Source organism: Alternaria dauci, chromosome 6 (assembly GCF_042100115.1).
Source record: "Alternaria dauci strain A2016 chromosome 6, whole genome shotgun sequence".
In the NCBI taxonomy this organism is placed as follows: domain Eukaryota; kingdom Fungi; phylum Ascomycota; class Dothideomycetes; order Pleosporales; family Pleosporaceae; genus Alternaria; species Alternaria dauci.
Window position 1 is genome coordinate 2,715,988 of NC_091277.1, and position 24,277 is coordinate 2,740,264.

The window sequence follows — 24,277 nt, forward strand, 5'->3', positions numbered from 1 at the left end:
CTACTGGCTTACCCACGAATCAAGGCATTCTCGTCGCGGTTGCCGTACCCTCTCGCCTTGCTTACCGCTAGAAGCCATGGCCGGACTACCAATAAAGGGTGCCATTGTCGTGCTCGAAACCTAATAGCGCCTCCACTGCAGTCCCAAAGCGGTTCGTTGACTGCCTAAATCGAAGTTAACGGATCAGGTTCGACTCGCGTCTTCGCGGAACGGAGCGTCCAGGGCGATCACTAGCAAGCGCATCCCTTGCAACGCGCTTCGTGTCAATCATTTCAGGACGAATCCCGGCGGCGCTGTATGTAGAGTTGTCTTTTTCGCTTGACTCGCCTGCCAATTGCGTAGAGCGCTACTATGTATAGAGAAGCGGGGCGCGATGCAGGTTCAGCTTCAGAAGGCTGCAAGCCAATGCAGTGTGATAGCGGGCGATTAACAGGACCCGAGACGTGCCAACAAGCAAAAGTCAATGAAAGCAACAGAGGACGCGAGCCTTTCGCGCTCAGAATTCGGGAAGAGTTCCAAGGTTGTGTCTGCCCCTGCTTGCAGCGTTTCGCTAGCCGACCCACGTGTTTGTGGCTTGGATTGGCTCAGGGGTAAAATGTCCTCCACTGCCTCGCCATTGCGCACCGTCGTCGCTAGCCAAGCGGACGGCGGCAGTACCACGGATGAGTTGTTTCCGCAAAAATGTTCTCGACGGCGAAGGCGTATATTGAGTGGAGATTGGACAGAATGTCAAAGTGCAGTTGCGCTTATGCACGTGAGGTGGCTGGGGGGAGCATTGTCGCCTCGAATACCTAGCGGGAGATCGTCCACCGCCTCTGTATCGTGAGAATGGTGACGCGATGATTTCCGAGACTCTTACACCTAACCGCGTTGCATTACTCGAGGTATTGGCAAGATTTAACGTCATACTCAATGCCTTCGATGCACAGCTTAGGTGCAACTCAAAAAAGAAGCTTCATTGGAGTGCGAGCTGAGTGCATCTCGTGACGTACTAGAACGAATGTTTAATTCTTCGTTTGCTACAGCTATGAAGATCATCTGAAAACCAAGTAAAAGAGTGTAAGAGGACGCAAAACGTGGCGTCCAGAGCGCATCAATCAAAAGCAAAACAAGCCAATTTTCCAGCAATCTGTATCTTCTTCCTTCGATCTACATCATTCTCCTTTTACGGCGATTGCATCGCCTCTCCAAGCACGCAGTTTCAAGTCCATGCACATGCAGCATCCCAGCAATCTTGCACAATCGACCACCACGTCTCAAAACTTCACACCCAACTTCCAGCCAACTTGAAGCGCGCGGCTCCACACGAAGCAGAGCGACGCGACTATATAGCAAGCTGCAGTCCAGATAACCACGCCCCAGTAGTGTCCGCCTGTAGTTTGGATGATAGCACCCGCGATAGGGATACCCGTCAGCGTGCTGAAGCTGACAACAGTATAGCACGTGGCGTAGTATCTTCCGTACACATTTGTATCGCAGAGTTGGCCAACACAGACCGGCGTGAGGGAGATGTTGGAGCCAGACGCGAAACCGAAGATGACTGCGTAAACAATAGAGAGGGCCTTGATAGCTGCCACCTCGGCCTCAGTGGTGGGGGTGAGGAGCGATGCGGGGAGCCAGAAGACGAGTGATGTGGCTGAGCATACTGCTAATGCGGCAATCATGCTGTTAAAACGCCCAAGCTTGTCGGCTAGCAAACCTGGAACCCAGCGACCGAGACAGCTTCCTGCGTTGAAGATGGCGATGAGTTGGTATGAAAAAGACGGTTCGAAGGCGCCGGTGCTGATTGCGAAGGTGGTGAGGTACGTGATCGGGATGAAGAGCGCCCATTCCATCATGAATATGCCGACTGTGAGGAGAAAGTAGCTCTTCTGACTGAAGATCCGGAAATCTGGCCATACTGACTGTCCAGCTTTGGGTGGCAGCCGAGAGCGAATGAGGACGCAGGCGCCGATGCAGCAGAAGAGTGTGATGAAGCCGATGATGCGAGTCGCCCACGGAAAGCCCACGTTGGGTATCAGTTTCTCCAAAGCCAGCGGGAATATCACTCCACCTAGCGACCCTCCAGCGGCAGCAATACCTGTTGCGTTGCCACGCTTTTGCAGGAAGAAGTGGCTGACTGCAGCGAAGGCGGGCGTGAAGATCAAGGATGTACCGAGACCACCGAGTACGCCGAAGACGAGGAAGAATTGCCAGTATAGTGTGCACAAGCCGAGCAGAAAGTTAGACAGGCAGAGCAGGATGCTACCTGCCAGCACCAAGAGTCGCGGGCCATGGGCATCAAAGATGGGTCCAATCTGTAGTCCGCAGAAGAACGACAGGAAGACGTACATGCTGAAGATCCATGAGACGGTGGACTCGGAGTAGTCCGCAAGGTAGTGCTCGGCGATGTAGGCATGGTAGATACCCACTGTGTTCATCATACCCAGCGAGGCGATGAGACCAAGGAACGATCCCAGAACGACAGACCAGGCACCTAGGCCGCCTTCCGGATAGGTCACTTCGTCATTGGCGATGGATGATGATCGAGATTCCTCATCATGGGGTTGGTGAGCTTTCTCATCTCCAGTTGCAGTGTTGCTTGGGCGATTCGCCCTGAAGCTGGCCGATGCCGGGGCATCGGCGTTGTGAGTTTGGGCACTTTGGCATGGCGAAAGTGTGTCCGATGGTGGAATGGTAAATTCGGCGTGAGGATAGGTGTTGACTCTGGTCAGATTGTGGTGTGGGTTAACTGATCCTGGCGTGCTGCCTTTTGGTTCGCTGCTCATACGAAGTATCGAGTTCGTATCGGGGAAGAGGATGAATATGTGTAACAATGTGCGTGTTGCGAGTAAAGCGGTCGTTCAGACTTGGAAAGTGTCGCAAACCTCCTACTCAGTCCCCAAAAGCGTCCTCGCAGCCCTATATACCTCCAAATCGATGACGCGCGCGGAAATTCAGTCGCAGTTTGTAGTTTCCCGAGCGGTTTGGTGTGGCATACTCGGGCTCCCCAGGCGGTATAAGTATGCAGAAGGCTCATAGAGGGGTAAAAGAGCCATGACCAATAGACCCACTCTGCCGAAGCGGCTACCACTCGCAATGCGGTATCGCCCGCTGCCGACGAAGGGCTTTTCGCAACACACCTTTTCCGACGCGGTGTATGATTCGCCCTTGAGGCCGAAAACCAAGACTTTGTGTATTACTAGCGGTGAGGTCAACAGCAGGGCGTGGAAGGCATGAACTCCGAACACAGCAGCCATCGGAGTTGTGCTCGGAGCTCAGTGTCATCGGCATCGGAAAACTTCTTGCTGGGGTCTCCGATCTGCTCAATGATGCCGACAGACTCCTTCTCTGACATTACATGTCGTGAAATTTCTGCAGCCATGGGAGCAATTTTTTCCGCGTCATTAGTAGCTTCGAGGATGGATAGCCAAATCTGCGCGGGTGGGGGAGTGGGTGTGAGCGCCGTAGTGTTGCTGACCAAGGAATCATAACGACTATGATCGCGGGCATCCTGTGTGTATGGTGCAGCAGGCATTTTGCTGATCACGTAGGGTGGAGACCTATTCCAGTTGGTGCGCAGTCGCATCATTTCCAGCATCAACTTTTGCTCGTCTGCATCGTGTGCGCATGGACAGAGGACATCATAGCTGTCGTTCGAGGGACATGTCTGGATGGCCTTGTATAGCAGTAGCCAACTACCGCGGAACCTCCAGCGGTCTTCATGTGAGACGTCGCGGTTGCGAGACGCATATGTGGCTCTGAGTCTACTTTCTAAGAGTTCGTAGAGTGTATCGTGGCACTTTTCGCTGCTGGTTTCCGAGTCGTGTCCCGACACGTCCTCTGGTGATGAGGAGTATACGGTTCCTTCACTGAAATGGTGCGGCGGTTGGTCCGTGTTTTGAAGACTTTCCGGTACTGAGATGCATCTGGCGGCGTCGCTAGGCTTGAATTTGCGCTTCAATTTCGTGGTGAGCTTCGTCTGGAGAACTCGTACATCGCGGTGGAGGAGCTTAGCCGTCCAGCGGATGTCGTATGGGGCCAGAGAAAGCATTGTGATGACGAGTATGGTGATCGGAAGAACAATCTGCATATGCATCAGCATGATCGTGGGATGGAAATCTGGTTCAGGGCACACTTACCGACGTCCACATGCGTCCGAATCGAGACTGACAGATATGCGTGTAGGGACGGAAAATACTATTTGCAGTCAAGAATAGTACGGCGCGGAAAGAGCAGTAATGTGGTTGAGACTAATCGTTGAAGCGGTAGTCCTATGGGTATTGTCAAGATGAAGAGAAAGTGACAATGGAAGTTATCCCCACACGAGTTAAGCTCGTGCAATCTGCGCGTCACGTCAAGGCAACTGCTGTGTAAACAGACGCGCAGCAGGTGCGCCTTTCGCTTCGACGCGCTTTCACAAGAAGCTAGTCGCACTAAATCCGATACTACAGCATATGTCAACGTGCCATTGCAAAACACCAACAATACATGACCGATGCATCATCAGATGCCATGCCTACACCGTCCACTCCACCACCTCTCCCAACCTCCAATCCACATCCTCCATCCAAGCGCCCACACTCCACGTCCCCAAGCCCCTCGGCCACCACCCCTTCCCACCCTCTTCCGCCACCTCACTCTCCTTCTTCTCATGCACCTCGACCCAACACCCCCTCGCCCGCGGCGTAACCGCCGCAATATCAAACGCGCGCCACTTCCCCGTGCCCACCAGCACCGCCGCCTCCTTCTTCGGGTCCAGATCATACTCGTCGACCTCTCCTCCCGCCAGGACCTCGCCGAGTGCGCTCTCGTACCCCGACGCAGCAGGCACTGGCGGCTGCGCAGCCGCCATACTGAGCGGAAGATACTTTGTGTTTAGCGGCATAGCCGGAACCCACGTCCACGGCTTGAGCGTGCAAGCGAAGAACGGGGCGCCGCCATCTCCTTCTTTGGTTCCTGGGGGGAAGACTTGCACGGTGAGGCTGGAGGGGGGTGAGGCGCCGGCGGCGGTGGGTGGCGAGGAGAAGGAGAAGCGGGCGAGGTGTTTGGGTATGTTCCAGTTTAGGCGGCCGTTGTAGGTTGTTGTGCGTTGGGAAACGTAGATGCGGGATATGCGTTGGGCCTTTTTGGGGATTTTGATATGTGGGTGGGAGGAGGTAGTGCTGGTGGGCTGCGGGACGGTGAAGTTTCCGGGGACGATGAGGAGTTCGTCGTAGGGGCCTGGAATGGGGTTAGATGATGGCTGTGAGGATTATGGTCTTGTGTAGTAACCAGATACGATACTCTTGGTTCTATTCTCTTTTCACTCTCAACGGGTGTCGAAATATCGTTTCAATCATCCTCTCGTCTTGATCACTCGCTTTCTTCGCGCTCCTTCTCTTGTGCTCTTTGCCAATATCATCGATACCGCTGTTCTTCTTGACGAAGGAAAAGAAACATCTTACATACCTACAGGCGTATCCTTATACCTAGAATAGAAACATTAGTATATGCGCAACTTACTCAAACCGTCTCACTTCCTTCTTCTCCCGCTCTCTCACGGACCCCTGCTCCCGGCATCGACTCACCTAACAACAACCACAGTCCCCAACCCTCCCTTGAACCTTCCCTTCTCCTCGTCATCCCATCCTCCCTTCTCGCCCTCCAACTCATCATGCACATCCTTGGGCAACTCTTTCAGCGTAAGAAACAGCATATACACCTCGGCCGTGAGCTTCCATGGTGCGAGCGCACGCTTGACGGGGTGGCGCGCTGGCTCGTCAGAGACGGATGTCGCCATTGTCACGGAGCAAGAGATCGATAAACAGAGGACACGACCAGAGGAGACGAAAAGCTATTACTGCAATCAAGAAACGACAAAGATGGTTGTCGTGATGATGTGGTAGAGATTAGGTTGATGCTCCCCGAGGGTTACATGTGAGACGACATCACCCCTCAGCCGCGGCTGCCGTTGCATGGCTGCGCCGCACCCTCACTCTTTTCAGCCAACGAGGGAACTTGCCCAGCTTAGACTGCATCTTCTAAGCGGCACGGTACATTGGTAATACCGATCGTATCCAGGTATTCAATGCGTCTGATAATGAGGATACGAATACTGTTCCGAGACGAGGAATGCGAAGAGAGCTGTGCAAGCAGTGTTGTAAAGACTCCACACGAGCGGGTGCGGAGGGGCGCGACAGCTTGAGCGCCAAGCAGCGCCCTCCCATGTCCTTCAACAACGCGACAACGCGACATCATCTACGAACAAGCCAGACAGATGAAATGAGCACATCTATCATAAGCGCTTGGAAGAGTGATTGATAATGAAGCGCATACTGTGGTAGCATGCAGACATGCACTGAGCATATCATGTGTCTTCACACCTGGGCACCGTCATCAAGAGGCCGAGAGTTCACTCAACGACACCCCATCTCATACTGACTTCACTGCTTCACCCCAGCGCCTCATCACCGGATATCCATCCCGCTTCGTCCCTCCAATCAGCAGCCCAGCTCCCAACTCCTCTGCACCACCACGGTCCAGCACCTCTCAAGCGCAAAACAGGACCCAAGGAATAAACTCCGCTCCCAACAACTCCTCAGCCTCCCACCAGCACATGTACAGTAGTATTATCATCATGACGCCCGTTTTTCCCTTTCGCACACCTACATCCCAGCAGGTAACCATGGAATGCAGTGACGCCCAAACACTAAAACACACAACATCGTGACCCTGACCCCCGGAACCGTCGCCTATTCAGTGTCGCACGCCCGTTCGCACTACATACCTGGTTTACCGAGCTACAGTGGCATGTATGTACCCGTGCTTCCATCTAAACAGGGTCCTGAACGCGGCCGCATGTATACAATGCGTCCGACCGCCACATCACGAGGTATAGTACATACACATACCCTCACTCGCCACATCACGAGGTATAGTACATACACATACCCTCACTCGCCACCAGCAAGCCCCGACGCAACACCTAGCTCCCATGTGAGCGCGCGTACATGGCACGTGGTATGCTCCTCTCCGACTCGCGCCGCCACCCACCGGAGCGCCCACCCCGCCAAGAACCACCGCCCGCCACAAGCCGCGCGCTGAACGGACAGAAACCAACCAACGAACCAGAGCGCATAGATGCGCGTCATGCAAGCGGACTGCTGTTTGTAGGTAAGCGCCTCTCTCCATCTAGTCTAGAAGGTGCGTGTGTGCACGGGCAACAAGGCGCAGAGCCGCATGACACATATACACGGTCAAGATGACTTTGCCATGTTTTTGTTGTTGTTGCTGCCGTACTTGGCCGGGCGAGGATGCCGCGGTGCGACGCGGCGCGGCGTGAGAGGGACGGACGGTTTATTGTTGACTGACTGACTACTGGGATTGGTATTGGCATACGTGGAAATAATCTCGTGTGCATGTGTTGAAAGGGAATGGGTCGGTAGACGGTAAAAAAAGGGTAGGTCCGAAAAAAAGGGTCTGGACAAAAGGGAAGGTCCGAGGCTGACTTACAGTGTACTGGTACCACATGATTGATTGATCGTCGCAGAGCCGCAATGAACCGCCCATGTGGAAACGATTTGCGTTGACGAATCATTTGACTTGCACTCTTTGGACGTGTGTGTTTGCGTGTCTGTCTGTCTGTCTGTCTGTCTGTCTGTCTGTTTATGGGGGCCACCTGTCCGAACCCCTTCGTATTCTCGAGTGACTTGGGGAGGTATGCTACATGACTACCCACCCGTACTGTAATCCATTAGACCAGAGAGCAGCACACGACACCTTACCACATCCACTCCCTCTACAGGATCCATCCATGCTACCTGCACGTTTTAATCTCCGTTCCGTCCTTGCACCTGTCTTTACCTCTTCCCGTATCCTCAGCACAACGCACAAAAAGATTTTATCCCACAATAAACCAGCCTCCACCCCAACCCGCGTAAAAGTGGGTCAAGTCGAGTATCTATTACCCCCAGATAATTCCCATTCAAGCACATTGCCGCTCTGGCTTTCTCCACTCCGCACATACCACAGTAGAGCGGCAGCTAGAAAAGAGTGTTCTTAGGGTCTTCTATGCCGCCGAGAAAGAAGGATCAATGCATGCATACATACTAGACCGGCAGGCACATCAGTAGCGGTGTGCAAGGCGCGAGCGAGGCAGACATGGGAAGGAGCAAGGTGCCAAAAAAAGTGGAGAATGTAGTTTGTTAGTTTGTGACAAGGACACATGCAAGACATTTTGGTTCGCAGTAGGGATTAATTAGTGAGGGATGCTGCTGCGAGTAGCGCTGGGCATACATGCATGTAGGTTTTGATGCCTGTCTGTCTGCATGCATGTAGACAGACAAGGTGGAGAAAAGAAATGTACATCACAGCAGTCACAATCAAGCAACCTTCATAGCAAAGTAGTAAATAAAGTGTGTAGAGTGTAGTATTACGGACCCCCCATCATCTCCTAGTCTAAACTACAGACTTCGTCAGGACAGTCCGCCATTGTCTAAACGAGAAACATAATCCCCGAGAGTGTATATAAGAACGGAATTTTCAAAACTTTTGTTGTTTGCTCTGCTATGAGAGATTGATTGGGAACGCCATGGAACAGTAGAAGGAAGAAAATGAGACCCGAGTCTATTCGACAATTCAAAGGTTGGGAGGGGGATATATTCCGCATTAAAAAAACACAATCGAAACAAAAAACACAGCCACCCATATAAAACACCTCTTTATGCACATCGATTTCGTTCAATACCCAAGCGTTGCTGCTGTCGTAACGCTGCCGCCCCAATTCAAGAAAAGAGAAGAGAAAACGGGCCATGTAACGTCTTCGAGAGAGGTGTACAAAGGGGAAGCGCCAATGAAAACGTAATGGACAAAGTCTCTTTTATCCAAGAAATCAAGCCTAGCTTTATTTTTGGTGTGTGTGTGGTGGAGAGAGAAGATTACTGGTATTCGAAATCCTCCCCAAGTCCAAAAGATGTGAAAAAACGCCAGGTTGATGCAGAGACGGTAGAACCCAGTCATGACTTTTTCATGTCCGTTGTTCGTTGGAAAAGAGAAAAACAAACATCTATGGCGCGCAATAAAAAGCTACAATCGTCGTTTGTCGGGAAATTCGAAAAGATTTGGGGTATTGGAGAAGAGTACAAGTAGTGGCGAGAGGCGAATCCCGGAGAAAGGTAAAGTTTCTAGAACATGGACGGGTCAATGCCACCCATTCCAGCACCTGCAACGTTTGCATTCTGCAGATTTTGCAGGTTCGAGGTGAGACCGAGCTTCTGCATCGCGAGCTCCGGATTGCAGTGAGGAGCATGCGAGCGGTGGTATTTGAGACCGTTGAGGTTCTTATACCGCTTGCCGCATACTTCGCAACGGTATGGTTTCTCCTTCTCCATGCCGACGGTGCCGGGGTATGGGATCGACGTCAGAGGGTCGACAATCGAAAAGGTGCCGTCGTCGTTCTCCTTGAGTTGCTGGTTCTGGTGGCCGTGCTGCTTGTGGTACTTGAGGCCGTTCTGGTTCTTGTACGCCTTCTCGCAGCCAATGACTGGGCACCGGAATGGCTTGACCTCTTCCGGGAAGGGGAACTGGGGTATGCTCGCGCCGTTGATGAGCTGCTGCTCTCGTAATCTCCTGGCCATCTCGCTCTGATCGTTTCCGCTGAGCTGGTAGTTCTTGAGCGCTGCTTGCAGCTGGGCCTGGTTCAGGCCGCCGCCTTGCTTGCTGAAGAGACGCTTGCCCGGCTGGTCGATGGTGCCATTGTTGTCAAAGGCGCCCATGCCGAAGTTGCCGTTGCCGTTGCCAAAATTCATGCCCATGTTCATGTTCATGTCCATGCCCATCATTGGGTTGAAGCCGCCAAAATCCATGTCGAGCTCGGCGGGCGTGCCCGGGTGTGAGGATTCGGGCGACGTCAGGTTGTGATTTTGCATGGGCATGGTGCCCATTGTGGGTGTGTTGACCGACGAGACGGTCGGGTTATTTTGGAGGTTGAACTGCTGCGAGGCAGACGGTGTGGTGGGCGTGGATGTGCGCATGCCCTGGTGATTTTGCATGTTGTTGGCCATGTTGACGTTGACGTTGAGCTGGGGCTGCTGATTTTGGTTCTGGTTGAACTGGTTCTGGACGGGGAACTGCTGCATGTTCTGCTGCTCCTCGATGGGGCCGAGGTTGTTGAAGTCGATGTCGTCCATCTCCATGTCGTCCAATGTGTCCATGTCCTGCACGGTCGACAGGTTGGAGCGGCTGACGGAGCCGATGCGCTGGCGGGAGGCGCCAATGGAGCCCGACCGTGACTGGAAGCCATTCTGTGTGTTGAAGGCATCGCCCTGTGTCTGACTGGGCGCAATCGAGCTTGTCGGAGCGCCCGATGTGTTTGTGAAGCCGTTCTGGGGCTGCTGCTGCTGCTGCTGCTGCTGCTGCGGGCGGGCAGCGGGTGCGTTGGCGTGCGTCTCCTCAAAGTGCTGCAGCAGGTCGTGCAGCGAGGCGAGGGTGAGGCCGCAGCAGGTAAAGTCCTTCATGAAGGCGGCCTCCATCTTGGGCAGGTACGAGGACGAGTGGAACGAGGGCGAGCCCTGGACGAAAGGCGCGGGAGAGGTGCCCATCATGATGCTGGAGCGGGTGTCAGTTTTGCAATTTTGGCGTCGGGTATAAGTGGATACTTACTCGTCGCGGATCCAGGAGCCGACCGAGTGGCCGCCCCAGCTCATGCCGCCGGCGAAGCTGCCCATGTTTGTGCTCTCGCGGCGGCCGCGGTCCTTCATGGTGATGGGGCGGGCGCCGCTGTTGCCGTAGAAAGACGAGCCGAGCATGCTGATGGAGGGGTGGCGCTCGCTCATGCTCGGGCGGCCGTTGGAAAAGTCAAAGTTGTTTGGGTTGAGCAGGCCGGGCGTCGTGGCCATGTCGGGCTGGGCCTCTGCCTGGCGCAGGGCCGACGTCAGGTTGGACGTCTGGTTCTGGGGCGAGTTGGAGCCATAGCGCGGGGGCGTCTGGATGTCAATGGGCGAGGCGGTAGCCATGGCGCCGAAGCCGCTGTGCAGTTGCGGCGGCTCCTCGGGGAAGAGGGGGAAGCTGCAGTCGCCCGCGTCTTCGAAGAGGACGTCCTCGCTGGGCGCGTGGCTGGCCACAAGCTCCTGGGGCTTGCGGTGCCAGAGAGAGGAGAGACCGGCACTCGGGTCCTTGTTGCCACGGCCAAAATGCGGCGATGCGGGCTGTTCGACCGGAGTGCTGATGGGGGTGCTCGCTGCCGTGGATTCACGCGGCGAGTGGGAGAGGGGTGGCGGCTGCTCGTAGGAATCCAGCTTCGCGGTGGGCGAAGGGTGTGTATATGTGTGTGTGTGTGCGTGGATGGTGGCAGTGGGGAAAGAATGCTAGCGGCACGGCGACTCGTTAGGCGCAGTTTCAGATGACTGTGCGTGGGCGTGCGTGTGGCGTAATGTAATGTAATGCAGTGTAGTGTAGTCGAGGGCCGGTGGCTGGTGGCAGCAGTGACTGACTGTACTGTGACTGTGACTGCAAATGGTTGCTCAGCAATAATATGGCTGAGATAGGGCGGGGATAGTTGTTTGGAAATTATGCACCCAGTGGTGCCGGGGCGTGGGAAGCTATATGCGTGTCGGCGGGCAGGCAGAGCGGTGACGAGCGACGAGCGGCCGACGTCGAGATCCCTGTCGCTGGGTGGGTGGATACGGCCAATTGCGGGCAGGCGCTACTGTGCCTGTATGCGTCGCTTCCTGGCCAACGTGCAGGTCTGACGAAGGGCGATCAGTGATTGAGCGCTGCGGGTGACGATGATATAACCGCGGAAATTGTCGCGAGCAGCCTTGGGATGCTTCATCTACTATCGACGAGCAGCTTCGTCTTCAGCCACTCGCTGTGCCCGCTGACTGAGCACACATACTGCACCGCCCTCGCCGGCCGAGGCAGCTTGTGCTGGAGACAGGCGCACGGCCACATGGTTTCTGGTACGCGCCCCTACTAGAGCCGGAGCATGGAGACTCCTCCAAGCGTCTGCTTGTCACGCCGTCGCCTCTGCAAGCCACCCTGGCCCGTACCATCACCAAACACTCACCACCTTCTAGAAGCCCGCCGCTGCTGGAAAGTACCGTGACATTGTCCTTGCACGTGGCGCAGACAAACCGCCGTGCGACGGAATCTCTGCACCAGGCCACTCCCGAGTATTCACCGACAACTTAGGAACTCTACACCCTTGGATCTCTACAACCGCTGCCAATCTCACCAAGCAACCCCTCTGCCAAACCCCAAACCCAAATCTGTATCCTTTACCTACACACTGGCGAACCGCTGCTGACGCCCATGCGCCTGCACGGCACCTGCACCTGCAATTCCTCGTGCTCCGCACACTAACCTGTCTGCTCCGCTGTGAACTCAAAGGGTCTTGGTCGGCACCACACCCAACATGCTTCATCCCTACCCGCCCTGCTAGCCACCACCAGCCCGTCTACGACCATCCCCCCAGCGCTCAACATGGTCGTTTCGAACCGTGAGCCAGTCTCTCGGCCAGGTCGGCAGAATGCGTCACCCTTGGCCGGACTGCTCTCGGCTGTTTGACTGCCTTGGGCCCTCTTACACAAGCAATCAACTAACCAGCCCGCCGCTGCCATTAGCCTGCGCTATATGCGGTACCTACTTTTGTCAACGTGTTGGGACGACTTACATGTGCGTTGCGTATTGATGCTCTGTAGTAGCCTACACATTGGGGGGCAAATCTCTCTCTCTAGCGCCAGCACCCAAAGCCACCGCAGAGATATTCGGCAGGTCTTGAACTTACTTTTGCTACCCCATGGTCTACATGGTTGCGCATCCTGGGGTAACACGACCTGTTGCTTGCTAACGTGCGTCAGTGTTACTGCCCCTCTACACCTCCCAAGAGCCGACGATCCGAAATGTCGTGCTTGTCCACCAACCAGGACAAAACTACAAGATAGCCCAACCCCCACGGCCACGGTCGCCTCACAAGCCTCACTCACACTGCCTACACGTCCCGCTCATCTCAGGTTGCATATTCGAAACATGCAGCCCGTCCCGTGACGATGATGCATCCGAGCACCGGAGTCTTCTCATACCGTCTGCTGAGTGCGTCTGCCCTACACAAGGCCAGCCATCCTTGTATACCGTTGCACCCAGCTCGCTTCATGTCTTGAGCGCTCGTTTCATTGGACCCTGCAGCAGCTCATCCTCCCACGTCGTGCTGAATGAGGGATCCCGCCCTACACACTGTCCCATCTCATCCCGCTTGCGTGTGTCACTCAAAGACACCTCATCACCGCCCCGCCGAGCACTTGCGAAAGCATCTGAAAGCGTCCGAAAGACGTCGTTGACGGATTACGACGACGCCGACCAGTACGCGCTTACACCCGTAACTCTTGCGGGCTGACTGCGCTGCTCGGCGAGGGCGGCATTCGTTGGGGCGGCGCTCCCGCTGTCGCTTCGCTTGTCCACCAACGCTGCCAAGTGCCACACGCGGAAGGCCCAACCGGTGCAACTTCCGACTTGCGAGTGCCAGAGCGTGGCTACGTGTGCGACGTCACTCTCCTGCCCATCCATCGCCAGACGGCCCCAAGCACGGGGTGCACCTCATCTCAGCCCTCGAATGCCAACCGCCAATCCAATATTCTCTTGCTACGCACGGTACCTCGAGCTGAATCGTCGTCGCTCCCGACGCGGAATCAAACGCTCCTTGGTCCCTCTCTTGCAGCAAGTGTGGCGAGACGACGCATCGTCAGATTTCACCAACCCCAACGTCGTATCAGGACTCCAACTCCAATCCCGGCTAGCATGCTTCACCGCCAACTGCCGCCAGACGTGACGTACCCGGTATAATAATGTATACTATTTGGTAGCGCGCGACTATGCATCACCGTCTAGGCTGCTTCAAGATGACTGCACAATGCATCTTCCGATCTTATCGATGCAGAACCCGGAATACAGCCAGTGCTCCTCCGCTGGTTCACTGTACCATGGGAAGACTGGGAAGAGCTCACAATTGCACACACTTCAACACGAGTATTGCCGTCATGCCGATTGCGGGGTAAAAAGCAATCTTGGTACGAAAGCACGTATACTAATTCAGATAACAAGTAAGCTTTCTGTACCGACTTCTCAGCCATGTCCAAGAAAGAGACAGTCACGCCAGCTCATCGCACACCCAAACGCTCCCGCAACCAGGTCGTGAACCAGCGCTGCCCGCCACAGCACTACGTGGTCGAAACGGCCCTTTCTCATGTTCACATCTGCGCGTCATTCCTTTTGGCGTCAGGCACGTCTGCCTCGAGCGACGAATCCCAACCACGTACCTCCACCTCTAACGTCAGTAGTCTGCATCCCTCGCTTAAATATCCACCTTACAATCATCGAATCACAGCCACCAGTAATGCATTGTTGTCAAGGACCCATGGGAAATCATTTATCCCAGCGGGTAGTCACAATTTTTTCGAAAATTGTCCGAAAACAACCATCGCTTGTGGCGCCTCACAATGGCTCCTTCGAATCCACTCTGCATTGTCCAACTCGCTCTTACTCGCATGTTACCCACATCTCCGCTTCGAGCTTCATGCATGTTGCATTTCAAGCTTCAGCGCTAGAAATTCTAGCGCAGGCTCGGTCCTTTTATTCCAAGTCACGTTATCGGGCCGCTAAACGCATACGCAGGACCATCATCGGCAACTGCCCTGGGATTACAACTTCATCTTCGCTGATGTGCGACATGGATGGGGTGGCGGAATACCGATTCCAGACGTGCCGATTCCTGAGTGCTTGACGAAGGACGGACCAGACACGACGCTGAGATGATGATGCATTCTCGGTGCAATAGCCAGGGCGTGTATCGGCCCTATATCCATGGGCAACACGAGCGCGAGTCCAGTGACGTCAACCAGGCAACGTTGAAATCATTCCCTCTTGCATTGCCGACACCTGCAACGCCAAACATGTGCGAACTTGTGTAGCTCTGCATACCGACACGAACTATTTTATAGGCGCGATGCGATCGCGAACGATAAGGCTCCTGGTCTACACTGTACTAGACTCTCTAGCCTCAACCCGCATCTCGGGATAACTATATCCAGCAGTGCGATATGCGAAACCGCGCGTCACCGACCTGGCACACTCGCGGCATGGCACATGTCATCCCGCCCGAGACCCTGGTGTATTGTGACGACAGATATGATCGAGAGTATCAGCCCATGGTCTTCGCTGCCGGTTCCGGAACCGCATATCACTTCTACACATATCTAATCCCCTCCTCCCCTCTCCCCGAACGGATCGACCTTCCCTAACGGTTTCCTTTCGAGATGAACGCGACGATCAGTTAGGCCAGACGCGGTAGGTGCGGAATTGTCGTGCGTCGTTATGGGGTTTGTGAATGGCATGTTGTGCGGATTTAGTATAGATGCGGTATGGGGCTAGCTGCGTCATGACATCAAGTGATTGTCGGTATGCACGTGGATTGAGTAATGTTGCGTTGTATGACGGCAGAAGGTACTGTCTACTTTCCTTTCTCTCTTCATTGTTTCATCATCTCTCCTTTCCCCTCTCCTCAATAGATACGGAGTATGTCCGATGAGAGGCGGCGCGGATGGATACTCGCGGTGCTTAATTGCGTACCGCGGAGGGGTTGACAGGGCTGGATGGATGTGTTGGTTGGTGTGTATCTTGCGGTCTGGAGAACAGGTCGCCATGCAGAGCATGTTGCGTGCGTAAGTATGGCAGCGCTGAGAGGTATTGACAAGCGATGGTCCTACTGATGTCATCTGGAAACATCGCGTCGTGGTTACTTCATGCTTTTCATTGATCAAACTCTCCAGTCTCTAGTCCACGTCTCTACATTTCAGTCTTGCGGCGTGATTTCTCCTACTCATCGCATCTACTTTCATCTTCGAAACAATCCTTGGTAGGACGTTGGTCTCAGAGGAAGATGACGAACACTACAGGATACAGTTCCCTAGGTTGCGATGACATCGATACATGAGCGTCAAGCAGCATGTCTCCGCTCCGATACTGAACATGAAATACCATGGACTCGTTGGAATAGCAAAACAGGCGTCATTTCCCATGACTGGACGATACTAGGACACGGGGATGTTGATTCGATCCATTCTTCGCTATACCGGAACGCTACTTCCACTCAAAGATCAGGATCCTCAAGGCTCTCCAAATACGCATCCGCTTCAGAAACCGACTTTGCCTTTGCCTTGTCCTTCTTCTTCCTCTTTTCTTTGGTCAGTTCCGTTGCTTTACCAACGTCCTTGGTATTCCCATCGCTCCCCTCCACCACTCCAACAGCCATCTCCTTCTCCTTCTGCTTCTCCTCCCTCTCCAACCCCCGCCAATCAACCACCCCATCCACCTCCGTAAAACCCACAAATCCCCCTTCCCTCCACGCATCCCCATGTATCTTCCTCCCCGCCTCTTCATACCCCTCCGACCCACGGTCCGGCATACGCCCACTACTCCGCGCCCGCCCCCAGCGACAATACACCCATCCCTGCGTCAGCACACGCACACGTATGCCCATATCCTCATACCCGCGTTTTTGGTAAACCGGGGTCTCTGTAGTGTCACTAGCCGCAGCACCAGAAGTAGGGGAAGAAGGTTTCTCCCACCCTCCTCGTCGATACGTAGTGATGCCTGGCATGCACACGATTTGCGTAACTGGTACATCGCCGCGCGCCCGCCGTTTCTCGGACTCGTCCATCGCGCTGCGCCGCACGGTTTCTTGGTCCAGCGCTTCTTGGCTTGGTTTAAACACCGGATCAGAAGATGGAGCGGACAGCGAGGTACGCGGGTTGCGGAGGCGCATGGATACGTCGTTGAAACACTCCATCGACGCCGAAACGTACACGTCTTCTTTGAACAGCGGGACGTGGTGGTAGAGCGTGTGTGGGGTGAGCGCCATGTGTAGGCTGAGGAGACCGGCGGTGGCGACGATGTGGTGCAGGTGTGAGAAGAGGGTTTGTAGTGACGGTGGAGCGTGTGGGGCGACGAGGGTGAGGAGGGGCGAGAGGTGTGTGTAGAGGGCAGTGATGATGGTGTTGACATGTGCGTTGAAGTTTGAAGGTAGAGAGGTGGGTGTGGGGAGGTGGGCGCGGATGATGGCTGTGTATGCGATCTTCCGGTCGAAACCTGGGTTTGCATGTGTTAGTCCTTCTCTCTCTTTCTCTCTTTTTCTTGTCCGTCAAAGTTGATAAGAACTCACCATCCCGATCCTTCATCTCCGCCTCACACTTCCTAATCTCCTTCACGCCCTCCTCGCTCCCCCCAAAAAACTCATGTCGCAATACCTGTTCAGAAATCACATTCCCTATCACCCCACAAACAAGCGCCCGCATACTTTCCCCATCCCCAAACACCCCATGCCACCCACTCACACCCCCGGGACCCCCACTCGCCACACACTCCACCACCCTCACCGTCTCAGCACTCAATGTACGATAAAACCCCCGATCGACCACTACATCCCCCCCTCCATTCCCGTTCCCACTCTGAGACGATACCAAGAACCTACCATCCACCCCCCCTTCTGGAATAAATGCTTTCGAGAACCTCTCAATACAGCTCATGAGGTACCAGATGCTATCCCGTATCTCAGTATCGCGAAACGCGTAGCCTGGTTCGAGAGGCAGGTCTTGCCGGATACGTGCAGCATCGGAAGATAGGTCTCGGGCGCGGAGGTTGGGGTGTGTGGTCCATTTTTGGGATGGGATGGTGCGGCGCCAGTTTGGGGGGGAGAATAGGGCGGTGGTAGTAAAGGTTTGAAGGACGGGGGAGCGATGGGAGTGCAGGGGTGGGGAGGGGGGAGGTGTGGTCCAGGGCATGTCCATGGGTATGGATGTATCGGAGTGTGTGGGTTGGTGTGGTGTGTCTGGTTCTGCTTCTTCGCTCTCGCTGTTAGTTTCGCTGGCGCTGTCGCTGTCGGTCTCGGTCTCACTGCCTACAGCGACCATGAACGTATCCGCACTCGCAGTCCTGGGAATCGGCGTCTTTTCCACTAGCACCCTCGCTCCCTGTCTTCCTTCCTGTGTATACACTTCCATCTCCGCCTTCTTCACAATCGCATCGTTCTTCGCTCTTGCGTGCTGGATGGCTGCTAGCTTTTCCCTTTTCGTATCACTATCGGGTTTCGTAGCTAGCAGCTTTTCCGTCTTATCGAGCGTCTTGTTCGAAGCGAGGGCATGTAGCACGGCGCGGGTAGGTCTGCGGATAGGTTTATGTGGAGCCGTAGAACGCACGTCGGTATGCTCAGCTTCGATGCGTAATTGTTCTTGGAGAAGTTGGTCTTGTGCTTGATGCTCTTCTTCCTCTTCTTCGTCTTCGTCTTCACTCTCTGATCCAACACCGCCATACCCAGCAGTCTGGTACTCACTCGGATCATACTCCTCCATCGTCCTCTTCCGTTTCTCAGCAGAGCGGCCGGCAGACGCTTCTCCACCGTCACGTTTCTTCCCCGCTGTCGCTACTTTCGCCGGCGAACTAAACAACCCGACTACATTCTGGAAAACGTTCATCTTGCGCGTTTGATCCGATCCTGCAACACCACTAATACTGAAGCACGACGAGTAATCCTACAATCCCCGGTAACGTTTTTTAAATAAAGGTGATGTCTAGATACAAGGCAGATATCGTCGAGCAAAAAAGAGAGAAAGACGAGTTCTTTGCGCTACCGCGCTGTTGTATGTGTTATCGCGGCGCCCGCCTTTGTTCTTTGTCGGCCTTGTGACCGACCGCATGCGGCCAAGTTTGTGAGAGAGGCAGGCGCGCATCCGGATAGAGAACACGCTTGTTCTTGTGAGGAAAGCAGGAAACAAAGACACCAGTATGGAGTCTGCGCTGCGCGAGAATGGTGTCTTCGATGGGGTTGGTGTTCCATCGTATCGCGCAGATGCCAGTTGGTGAAGATGTGCAGAGTCAAGTTCCATTCGACAGAATGAGAGAAAAAACACTATCATTACCTCTTCCCAGAGATTAAAGATCCCGCTATGCAATGAAATCGAAAGTACGCCTGGCTCACCCCGAATACCTCTAGAGCTGTATGCAACGAAAACGCTAGAATAACAAAAAAAAAATGTAACAAAGAAAAACTTCCAATTGAGGATTTCTATAATATAGACTGCGGTGTCCAGTTCTTGTAGAGACAAGAGCACAAAGTACTCGCATCCTGCGCCCTGAGCCTCGCGTCCTCGCCAGACGAACTCGTACAAGCCGGTATCCCTTGTCCACCCGCAACGCTTTGTTCGATACGCGCAGCTGCCCGTCACGTTAGTCGTATACTCTCGATTAGAACCAGAAAGGGAGTCATGCTTACCAAACGGCCACGCGTTATTCTCCAACCTCCCCACCGCAATCGTCTGATCCGGATACGTCTGCTCCATTTTCGTATACAGATAGCCATTCATATTCGTCGCGCCGTAGTCGCACTCAAAGTCGCCTCTCCTGTTCCCTATACTGCCCGTTACATTGACCGTTTTTGATCGCGAAATCGAGAACCGGTAGCGCTCCGTGTCTTGACCCGCGTCTAGCAGTTCCAGATCCTCGTTCTGGAATGTGGTATCGAAGGTGTCGTCTTGTGCGCCTGACGAGATTTTGTACGAGCCCGACGAGCCGGTAATGTCCCAGTTGAGGATCGTGAGCGACTTTTGGGGGTCGTCGTAGTAGTTTGTGTTGGGCGGGCAGGACCAGGTATCCGGGTCGGCGGTACAGCCGGTGTTGACGGTGTCGAGAAACAGGACGAGCGACCAGCTGCCGACGGGGAAGTTGGAGGGGACGGCGGGGGAAGACGAGGCTACGGATGAGGGGGCGTCGGTCGTGGTGGGAGAGTTGGAGTTGGAGTTTGTGTCTGACGCAGGCGCGCTGCCGCTGCCAGCTGGTGTTGAGTCGCCTGTGGATGTGGAAGCTCCAGATGAGCTGCTATAAGCTTTGTCAGCCCCAGATGTCATTGTAGACAACACGAAGAATGTTGACATACCTCTTGTGATGCTTCTTCAGTCCCAGGGCCAGCCCAACGCCCAAGGCCACAATCAGCGCAATGACGACAGCGGCAACCACAGCGATTCTCTTCCATCCCCAGGCACCGATCCCGCGTCGTCTCCGCTGCCGGACGTGCCCAAACTTCTCTTCATCCCTATCGCTCCACACGCTGACGCTGAGATTGCTCCCGTTGTGCGGCCGGTCCTCGCTGCTCTCCCTCGGCGTGTTCAGCCTGCCGCCCGTCAAGGCAGAAATGAAGCCACCCTTCTTCTCGTTCTTGTGCACATGTCCATGCTGTACCGGTCCGACATGCTGATGCGAGGGGTCGTTGCAGAATGTGCTTTCGGTCGTGACCTCGATCTTGGCCGTCTTCGCGGGCGCGGGCGCAGGTGACTTGCCGCGCTTGGCTTCGAGGACGATGGAGAGACGCTGGCCGGCCGGCGTCGAGATGCGCTTTGCTGGCCGGTCGTCCTCGGTCGGATAGTATGATTTTGCGCGCTTGGAGCGAATGAAGTTCATTGGGTCGGTGAGGGCCGCTGGCGAGCGAGCTATATTGCTTGTGAAGTGAAAAAGGCGTAAATGCTATTCCGTCCGGCAGAAGGAACCGTCGACGTGCTCGCAGCTATGCTCGCTCGTGCGGGTGGCTTGCCGCTATATGTCGCACTATAGCTTGGGAGCGGACGGGTGAAGGAAACGAACAATGGTCGAAAGTGAGTTGAGAGTCAGAGGGAAGATGTCAGGAGCTATCTGGTCTCCCCAACCGTGAGGCGCGACACTGTGGCTCGCACCATCATGGCAAGCGAAAGCTTGAATGGGGCGACTCTTGTTGACATGCTCCTTCTCGGGCCTCGAGCACATGGCGCCTGCGCGCAGTCACGCGCTAACGGCCGTTATAGTATCGAATTAAACCGAACGGGCTAGCAAGTCATTCCATTCTCCTGACCATCACTCATGTTGCTGGTCGTGGGTGGAGCGCCCTGGAGCTGCACGGTGCTGCGTCGGGAACGGGTGCGCCATGGGTGTAGTGGTTAGCTGGTGATCATGGCAGCTCGTCGGGTGCTCTTGTGAAGAGGACAGGATGGTGGCGTGCTTCAAGGCCTGGGGTGCAGTGGGACGCATTCATTTCCTGGTGAGATGGAGCTGCAATTTCCATGCCATGCTCGCGACGTTGTGTCGCACGAGCAAAGAGCCTTCGTGGCGTCGTTTGGTGTCCCGAGTGAGGTGTTTTTGGGGTGGAGGATCTATTAGGGGCTGTCGGCCGCGAAGTTCCGTGTTCCTGGTGCCTGCATTCGGCAGCAGGGATCCGCGCCGAGCTTCTTGCGGCAAACCTGACCTGACTTGACCTCACTTCGCTATCGAGAGTCCTCCACGTGCAAAGGTGAAGATGGGACGGTCATTCTCACCACCTGAGAGAGGTAGCAGATGTTGATGTTGGCGATACTCGGTAGAGACGCGCTAGCTTCCGAACTCGCTCTCGGCACGTGTTTTCGCGTTCGCTCTTACCGCGTACTGTCTCTCACACGTCACAAACTGCGTACGCGACTTCCCGGAGACATGCTCTTGCCCACCGTTTCCCGTGACGTCTGCAAACGAACGCACTCCAGTTGAAAAAATCTCCAAAAGCGACTCGGCGCAAGTATCTAGGCCGCTCACCCACACAGCTCTGCATTGCATCATTCCAGTCTCTCTGCTTGAGCCGACTACCACGAACCCAAGCATGTCATCCAATCGGGTCGTAGTGCCCCTCGTCCCTGGTTGCTCTGACGGCGATCCGCTCCACGTCCCCGCGCCAGGTGTATACACTCGCGTCGACCCTCCAACCTTGTACCTAGAGAAACTCGGACAACAATGGATGGAAGCTCGAAAAGAGGCCAAGCCTGGCGTCCAGTACATTCTCGAAGCCCTGCCGTTTGGATACACGCTATGGCAGCGTCCTCGGCCCTCCAACCCAGCTCATGTCGACCGCTATCTTTACGGGCACCCTGGTAAGAAGCCGTTCGACTCCCCGAACCGCTTCTTTCCACACTTTGAGTACATGATGGAGAACGATGGCATTGGCATGGGCTGTCCGTGCAAGATTTGCAGCGGCAGTGCAGGCGTTCTCCCCGGAGCTACCCCAAACAGCTCGCGCACGCGGACACCGAGTGTGACATCGCGCAAGTCCAACTCCTCGGCGCCACTTTCGAGTCGCCCTTCTAGTTCACAGAGCAATCGACAGCAATCTAGTGCGCTTCCTGGTCTACCAGCACAGCAAAAAGGTCGCCCCAAGAAGATCAATCCGGGCCTAGACAGGAGCAACGTCGATACTGAAGGTACTCCAGATGTCTACCGGAATCTGATTGATAAGCTCCGCAGACACCAGCAAGTAGATGAGACGATCGAGGAGCCCTTGAGTCCTGACTGGAGGGCCGAGCAGGTGTTGCTACCCAAGGTGCTTGAGAACATCAAGGCCCAGGAGCAATGGGTGCCGCGCACCGGCGACATCGTCTTGTACATCCGCGATATGCCTGACGGGGTCGATATCATCCGTAACGACACCGATACCAAAGAGTTCTGGCTTTACGACGAGCGTCTCCAGAAGAACCTTGGTGCTCCGCCGTGGGAGGCCGGGCTTGTCACCGAGACCGCCATTGGTACCACTATCGCTGACCTTGTCGATTCTGATCAGCAACAGAGCGTTTCCAATACAGGCGTGCGGGTTGAACCGATTCCAGATCCAAACGACGTAAATAAGTCTCTTTCCAAGCAGCACAAGTATGTACGACTGCGACAGACACGCCCCTTCGTCCTTTGGGGCGATCTCTTGCGTCGCATCCCCCAAGAGACCTGGCACGTCACCATCAAGAACGCTCTGGCCCTTTCCTCGACCATCTCTCTCATGGGCAAGCACCGCTTCCGAGGGACATGGCCAAACGCAATTATCTATTGTCACGGTATCTACATCGGTGCTGAGATGCTTGGTGTTGGCGATACTGTCCGTCTCCTGCCCAACAGGCTGTCCGGCCAGACCAAGTGTGCCGACATCTTGAGCATCAAGTCTATCCGGCTGAAATGGACAAATCTCGACAAGGCGTCAACCAATGACTACGACGAAGGCCGGCCATACAACACCGAAGTCTGGATCTACGGCTCCGCTTACACAAACGACAGCGCACGCTGCAACAAACTCTGGATCACCGAGCACAATGCGGAACCTCCGCGCGTAGCACACGATTACGCGGAATGGTTCCCCCTCCACCCCCCAGACAAGGAACTCGCGATCCCATATTCCCGCGTCCTCGGCCGCTTATACGAGCGAGACGCCATGGCCTTCTTCCTCAAGTCCGACTACGGCGATTTCCCCAAACTCGATATCGGCCGGCAAGCTGTCGTTGAAGCCCGCGCTTTTGCACGGAAACATGATCATCGTATCGCAAAAGATGCAGATGCGACGTGGTACTGGGGGGATGACCGCGCTGATGCTTTGAATCTGAAGTTTATCAATGGCCGCGAGGTGTCCAGATTCGATCCGGATCGTGATGTTAAGGATCTGCGTAGACAGCTTCGGGTTCTGGATGGTGAAGGGAAGGCGGCTGAGCGCGGTGCTGCGTTGTTTAATAGCAAAGGTCTTCGCATGTTCATGGCACCGAGCTTGCCGTTGAGATCGAGTGCACTGGAGGCATTGGGTGATGGTGGAAGTAGCCCTTCTACTGCGAGTGACAGCGGTGGCGTCTCACGCAAACGCACGCATGTTACTGACGTGGAGGATGACGATGGTGAAGAAGATGAAGACGACATGAACGACGAGATCCGGGAACACACGAGAATCGTCGACGAAGATCGTGAGCGTCCTGGCAAGAAGGCGAAAGTCAAGGTGGTGATCGGTTAGAGGCCCGGCGCACTTGTGTCTAGTCCTCTCGATTGTGGTAACTTGGCGGGGCTCAGAGAGAGATATAAGTTCATGGGAGATGGCAATATGACTTGATGGGATGGAGATGGATAATAGGAGTGGCTTCCGAGATGAGTGTGTGCGGGTGGGGTGCTGTTGATATACCCCTAGTACTGCGAACATGACTGTATGGCCTTGTGAATTCATAGGTTGTAGCGGATATGTGTGCTGGTTGTTAGTGAAGTTATGAATGGTGATGCATGGTAGCTGCGATGGTGCTAAGACTATGGCGGATTTGTTTACTTGCTTTCTGTCGCGACTCCTAGTACTGAGCAGTGATTCGAGTCGCTGCAGGTCGATGTGACTCTACTGTGTACCTCCCGCTCGCGGCGCAGTTGCTGGGTCCGGATTCGCTAAGGAACCTGTCTTTAGTCCTTGAGGCTGGTCTTGCTTTGGTGATTCTGGATCTGG

General features: G+C 54.8%; 6 protein-coding genes across 6 annotated transcripts; 1 reads left to right on the forward strand and 5 right to left on the reverse strand.

Annotated features, from left to right (window-relative positions):
* Window positions 1-1,017: 1,017 nt before the first annotated feature.
* ACET3X_007202 (uncharacterized protein) lies at window positions 1,018-2,983 on the reverse strand. The gene has a single exon (XM_069453416.1). It carries the CDS (start codon window positions 2,766-2,768, stop codon window positions 1,257-1,259), a length of 1,512 nt encoding a protein of 503 aa, XP_069305970.1. The 5' UTR covers window positions 2,769-2,983; the 3' UTR covers window positions 1,018-1,256.
* A 210-nt stretch (window positions 2,984-3,193) lies between these two features.
* ACET3X_007203 (uncharacterized protein) lies at window positions 3,194-5,761 on the reverse strand (the record flags this gene model as incomplete). Its single annotated transcript, XM_069453417.1, has 5 exons — window positions 3,194-4,066; window positions 4,122-4,148; window positions 4,712-5,202; window positions 5,431-5,450; window positions 5,550-5,761. The coding sequence occupies 5 exons, from the start codon at window positions 5,759-5,761 to the stop codon at window positions 3,194-3,196; spliced, it is 1,623 nt and encodes a 540-aa protein (XP_069305971.1).
* Window positions 5,762-9,143: 3,382 nt separating this feature from the next.
* On the reverse strand, window positions 9,144-10,973 carry ACET3X_007204 (uncharacterized protein; the record flags this gene model as incomplete). Its single annotated transcript, XM_069453418.1, has 2 exons — window positions 9,144-10,566; window positions 10,621-10,973. The coding sequence occupies 2 exons, from the start codon at window positions 10,971-10,973 to the stop codon at window positions 9,144-9,146; spliced, it is 1,776 nt and encodes a 591-aa protein (XP_069305972.1).
* A 5,126-nt stretch (window positions 10,974-16,099) lies between these two features.
* Window positions 16,100-18,479, reverse strand: ACET3X_007205 (uncharacterized protein; the record flags this gene model as incomplete). Its single annotated transcript, XM_069453420.1, has 2 exons — window positions 16,100-17,097; window positions 17,480-18,479. The coding sequence occupies 2 exons, from the start codon at window positions 18,477-18,479 to the stop codon at window positions 16,100-16,102; spliced, it is 1,998 nt and encodes a 665-aa protein (XP_069305973.1).
* A 590-nt stretch (window positions 18,480-19,069) lies between these two features.
* On the reverse strand, window positions 19,070-20,457 carry ACET3X_007206 (uncharacterized protein; the record flags this gene model as incomplete). Its single annotated transcript, XM_069453421.1, has 3 exons — window positions 19,070-19,218; window positions 19,277-19,875; window positions 19,937-20,457. The coding sequence occupies 3 exons, from the start codon at window positions 20,455-20,457 to the stop codon at window positions 19,070-19,072; spliced, it is 1,269 nt and encodes a 422-aa protein (XP_069305974.1).
* A 1,198-nt stretch (window positions 20,458-21,655) lies between these two features.
* ACET3X_007207 (uncharacterized protein) lies at window positions 21,656-23,806 on the forward strand (the record flags this gene model as incomplete). Its single annotated transcript, XM_069453422.1, has 1 exon — window positions 21,656-23,806. The coding sequence occupies one exon, from the start codon at window positions 21,656-21,658 to the stop codon at window positions 23,804-23,806; it is 2,151 nt and encodes a 716-aa protein (XP_069305975.1).
* Between the last annotated feature and the right edge of the window lie 471 nt (window positions 23,807-24,277).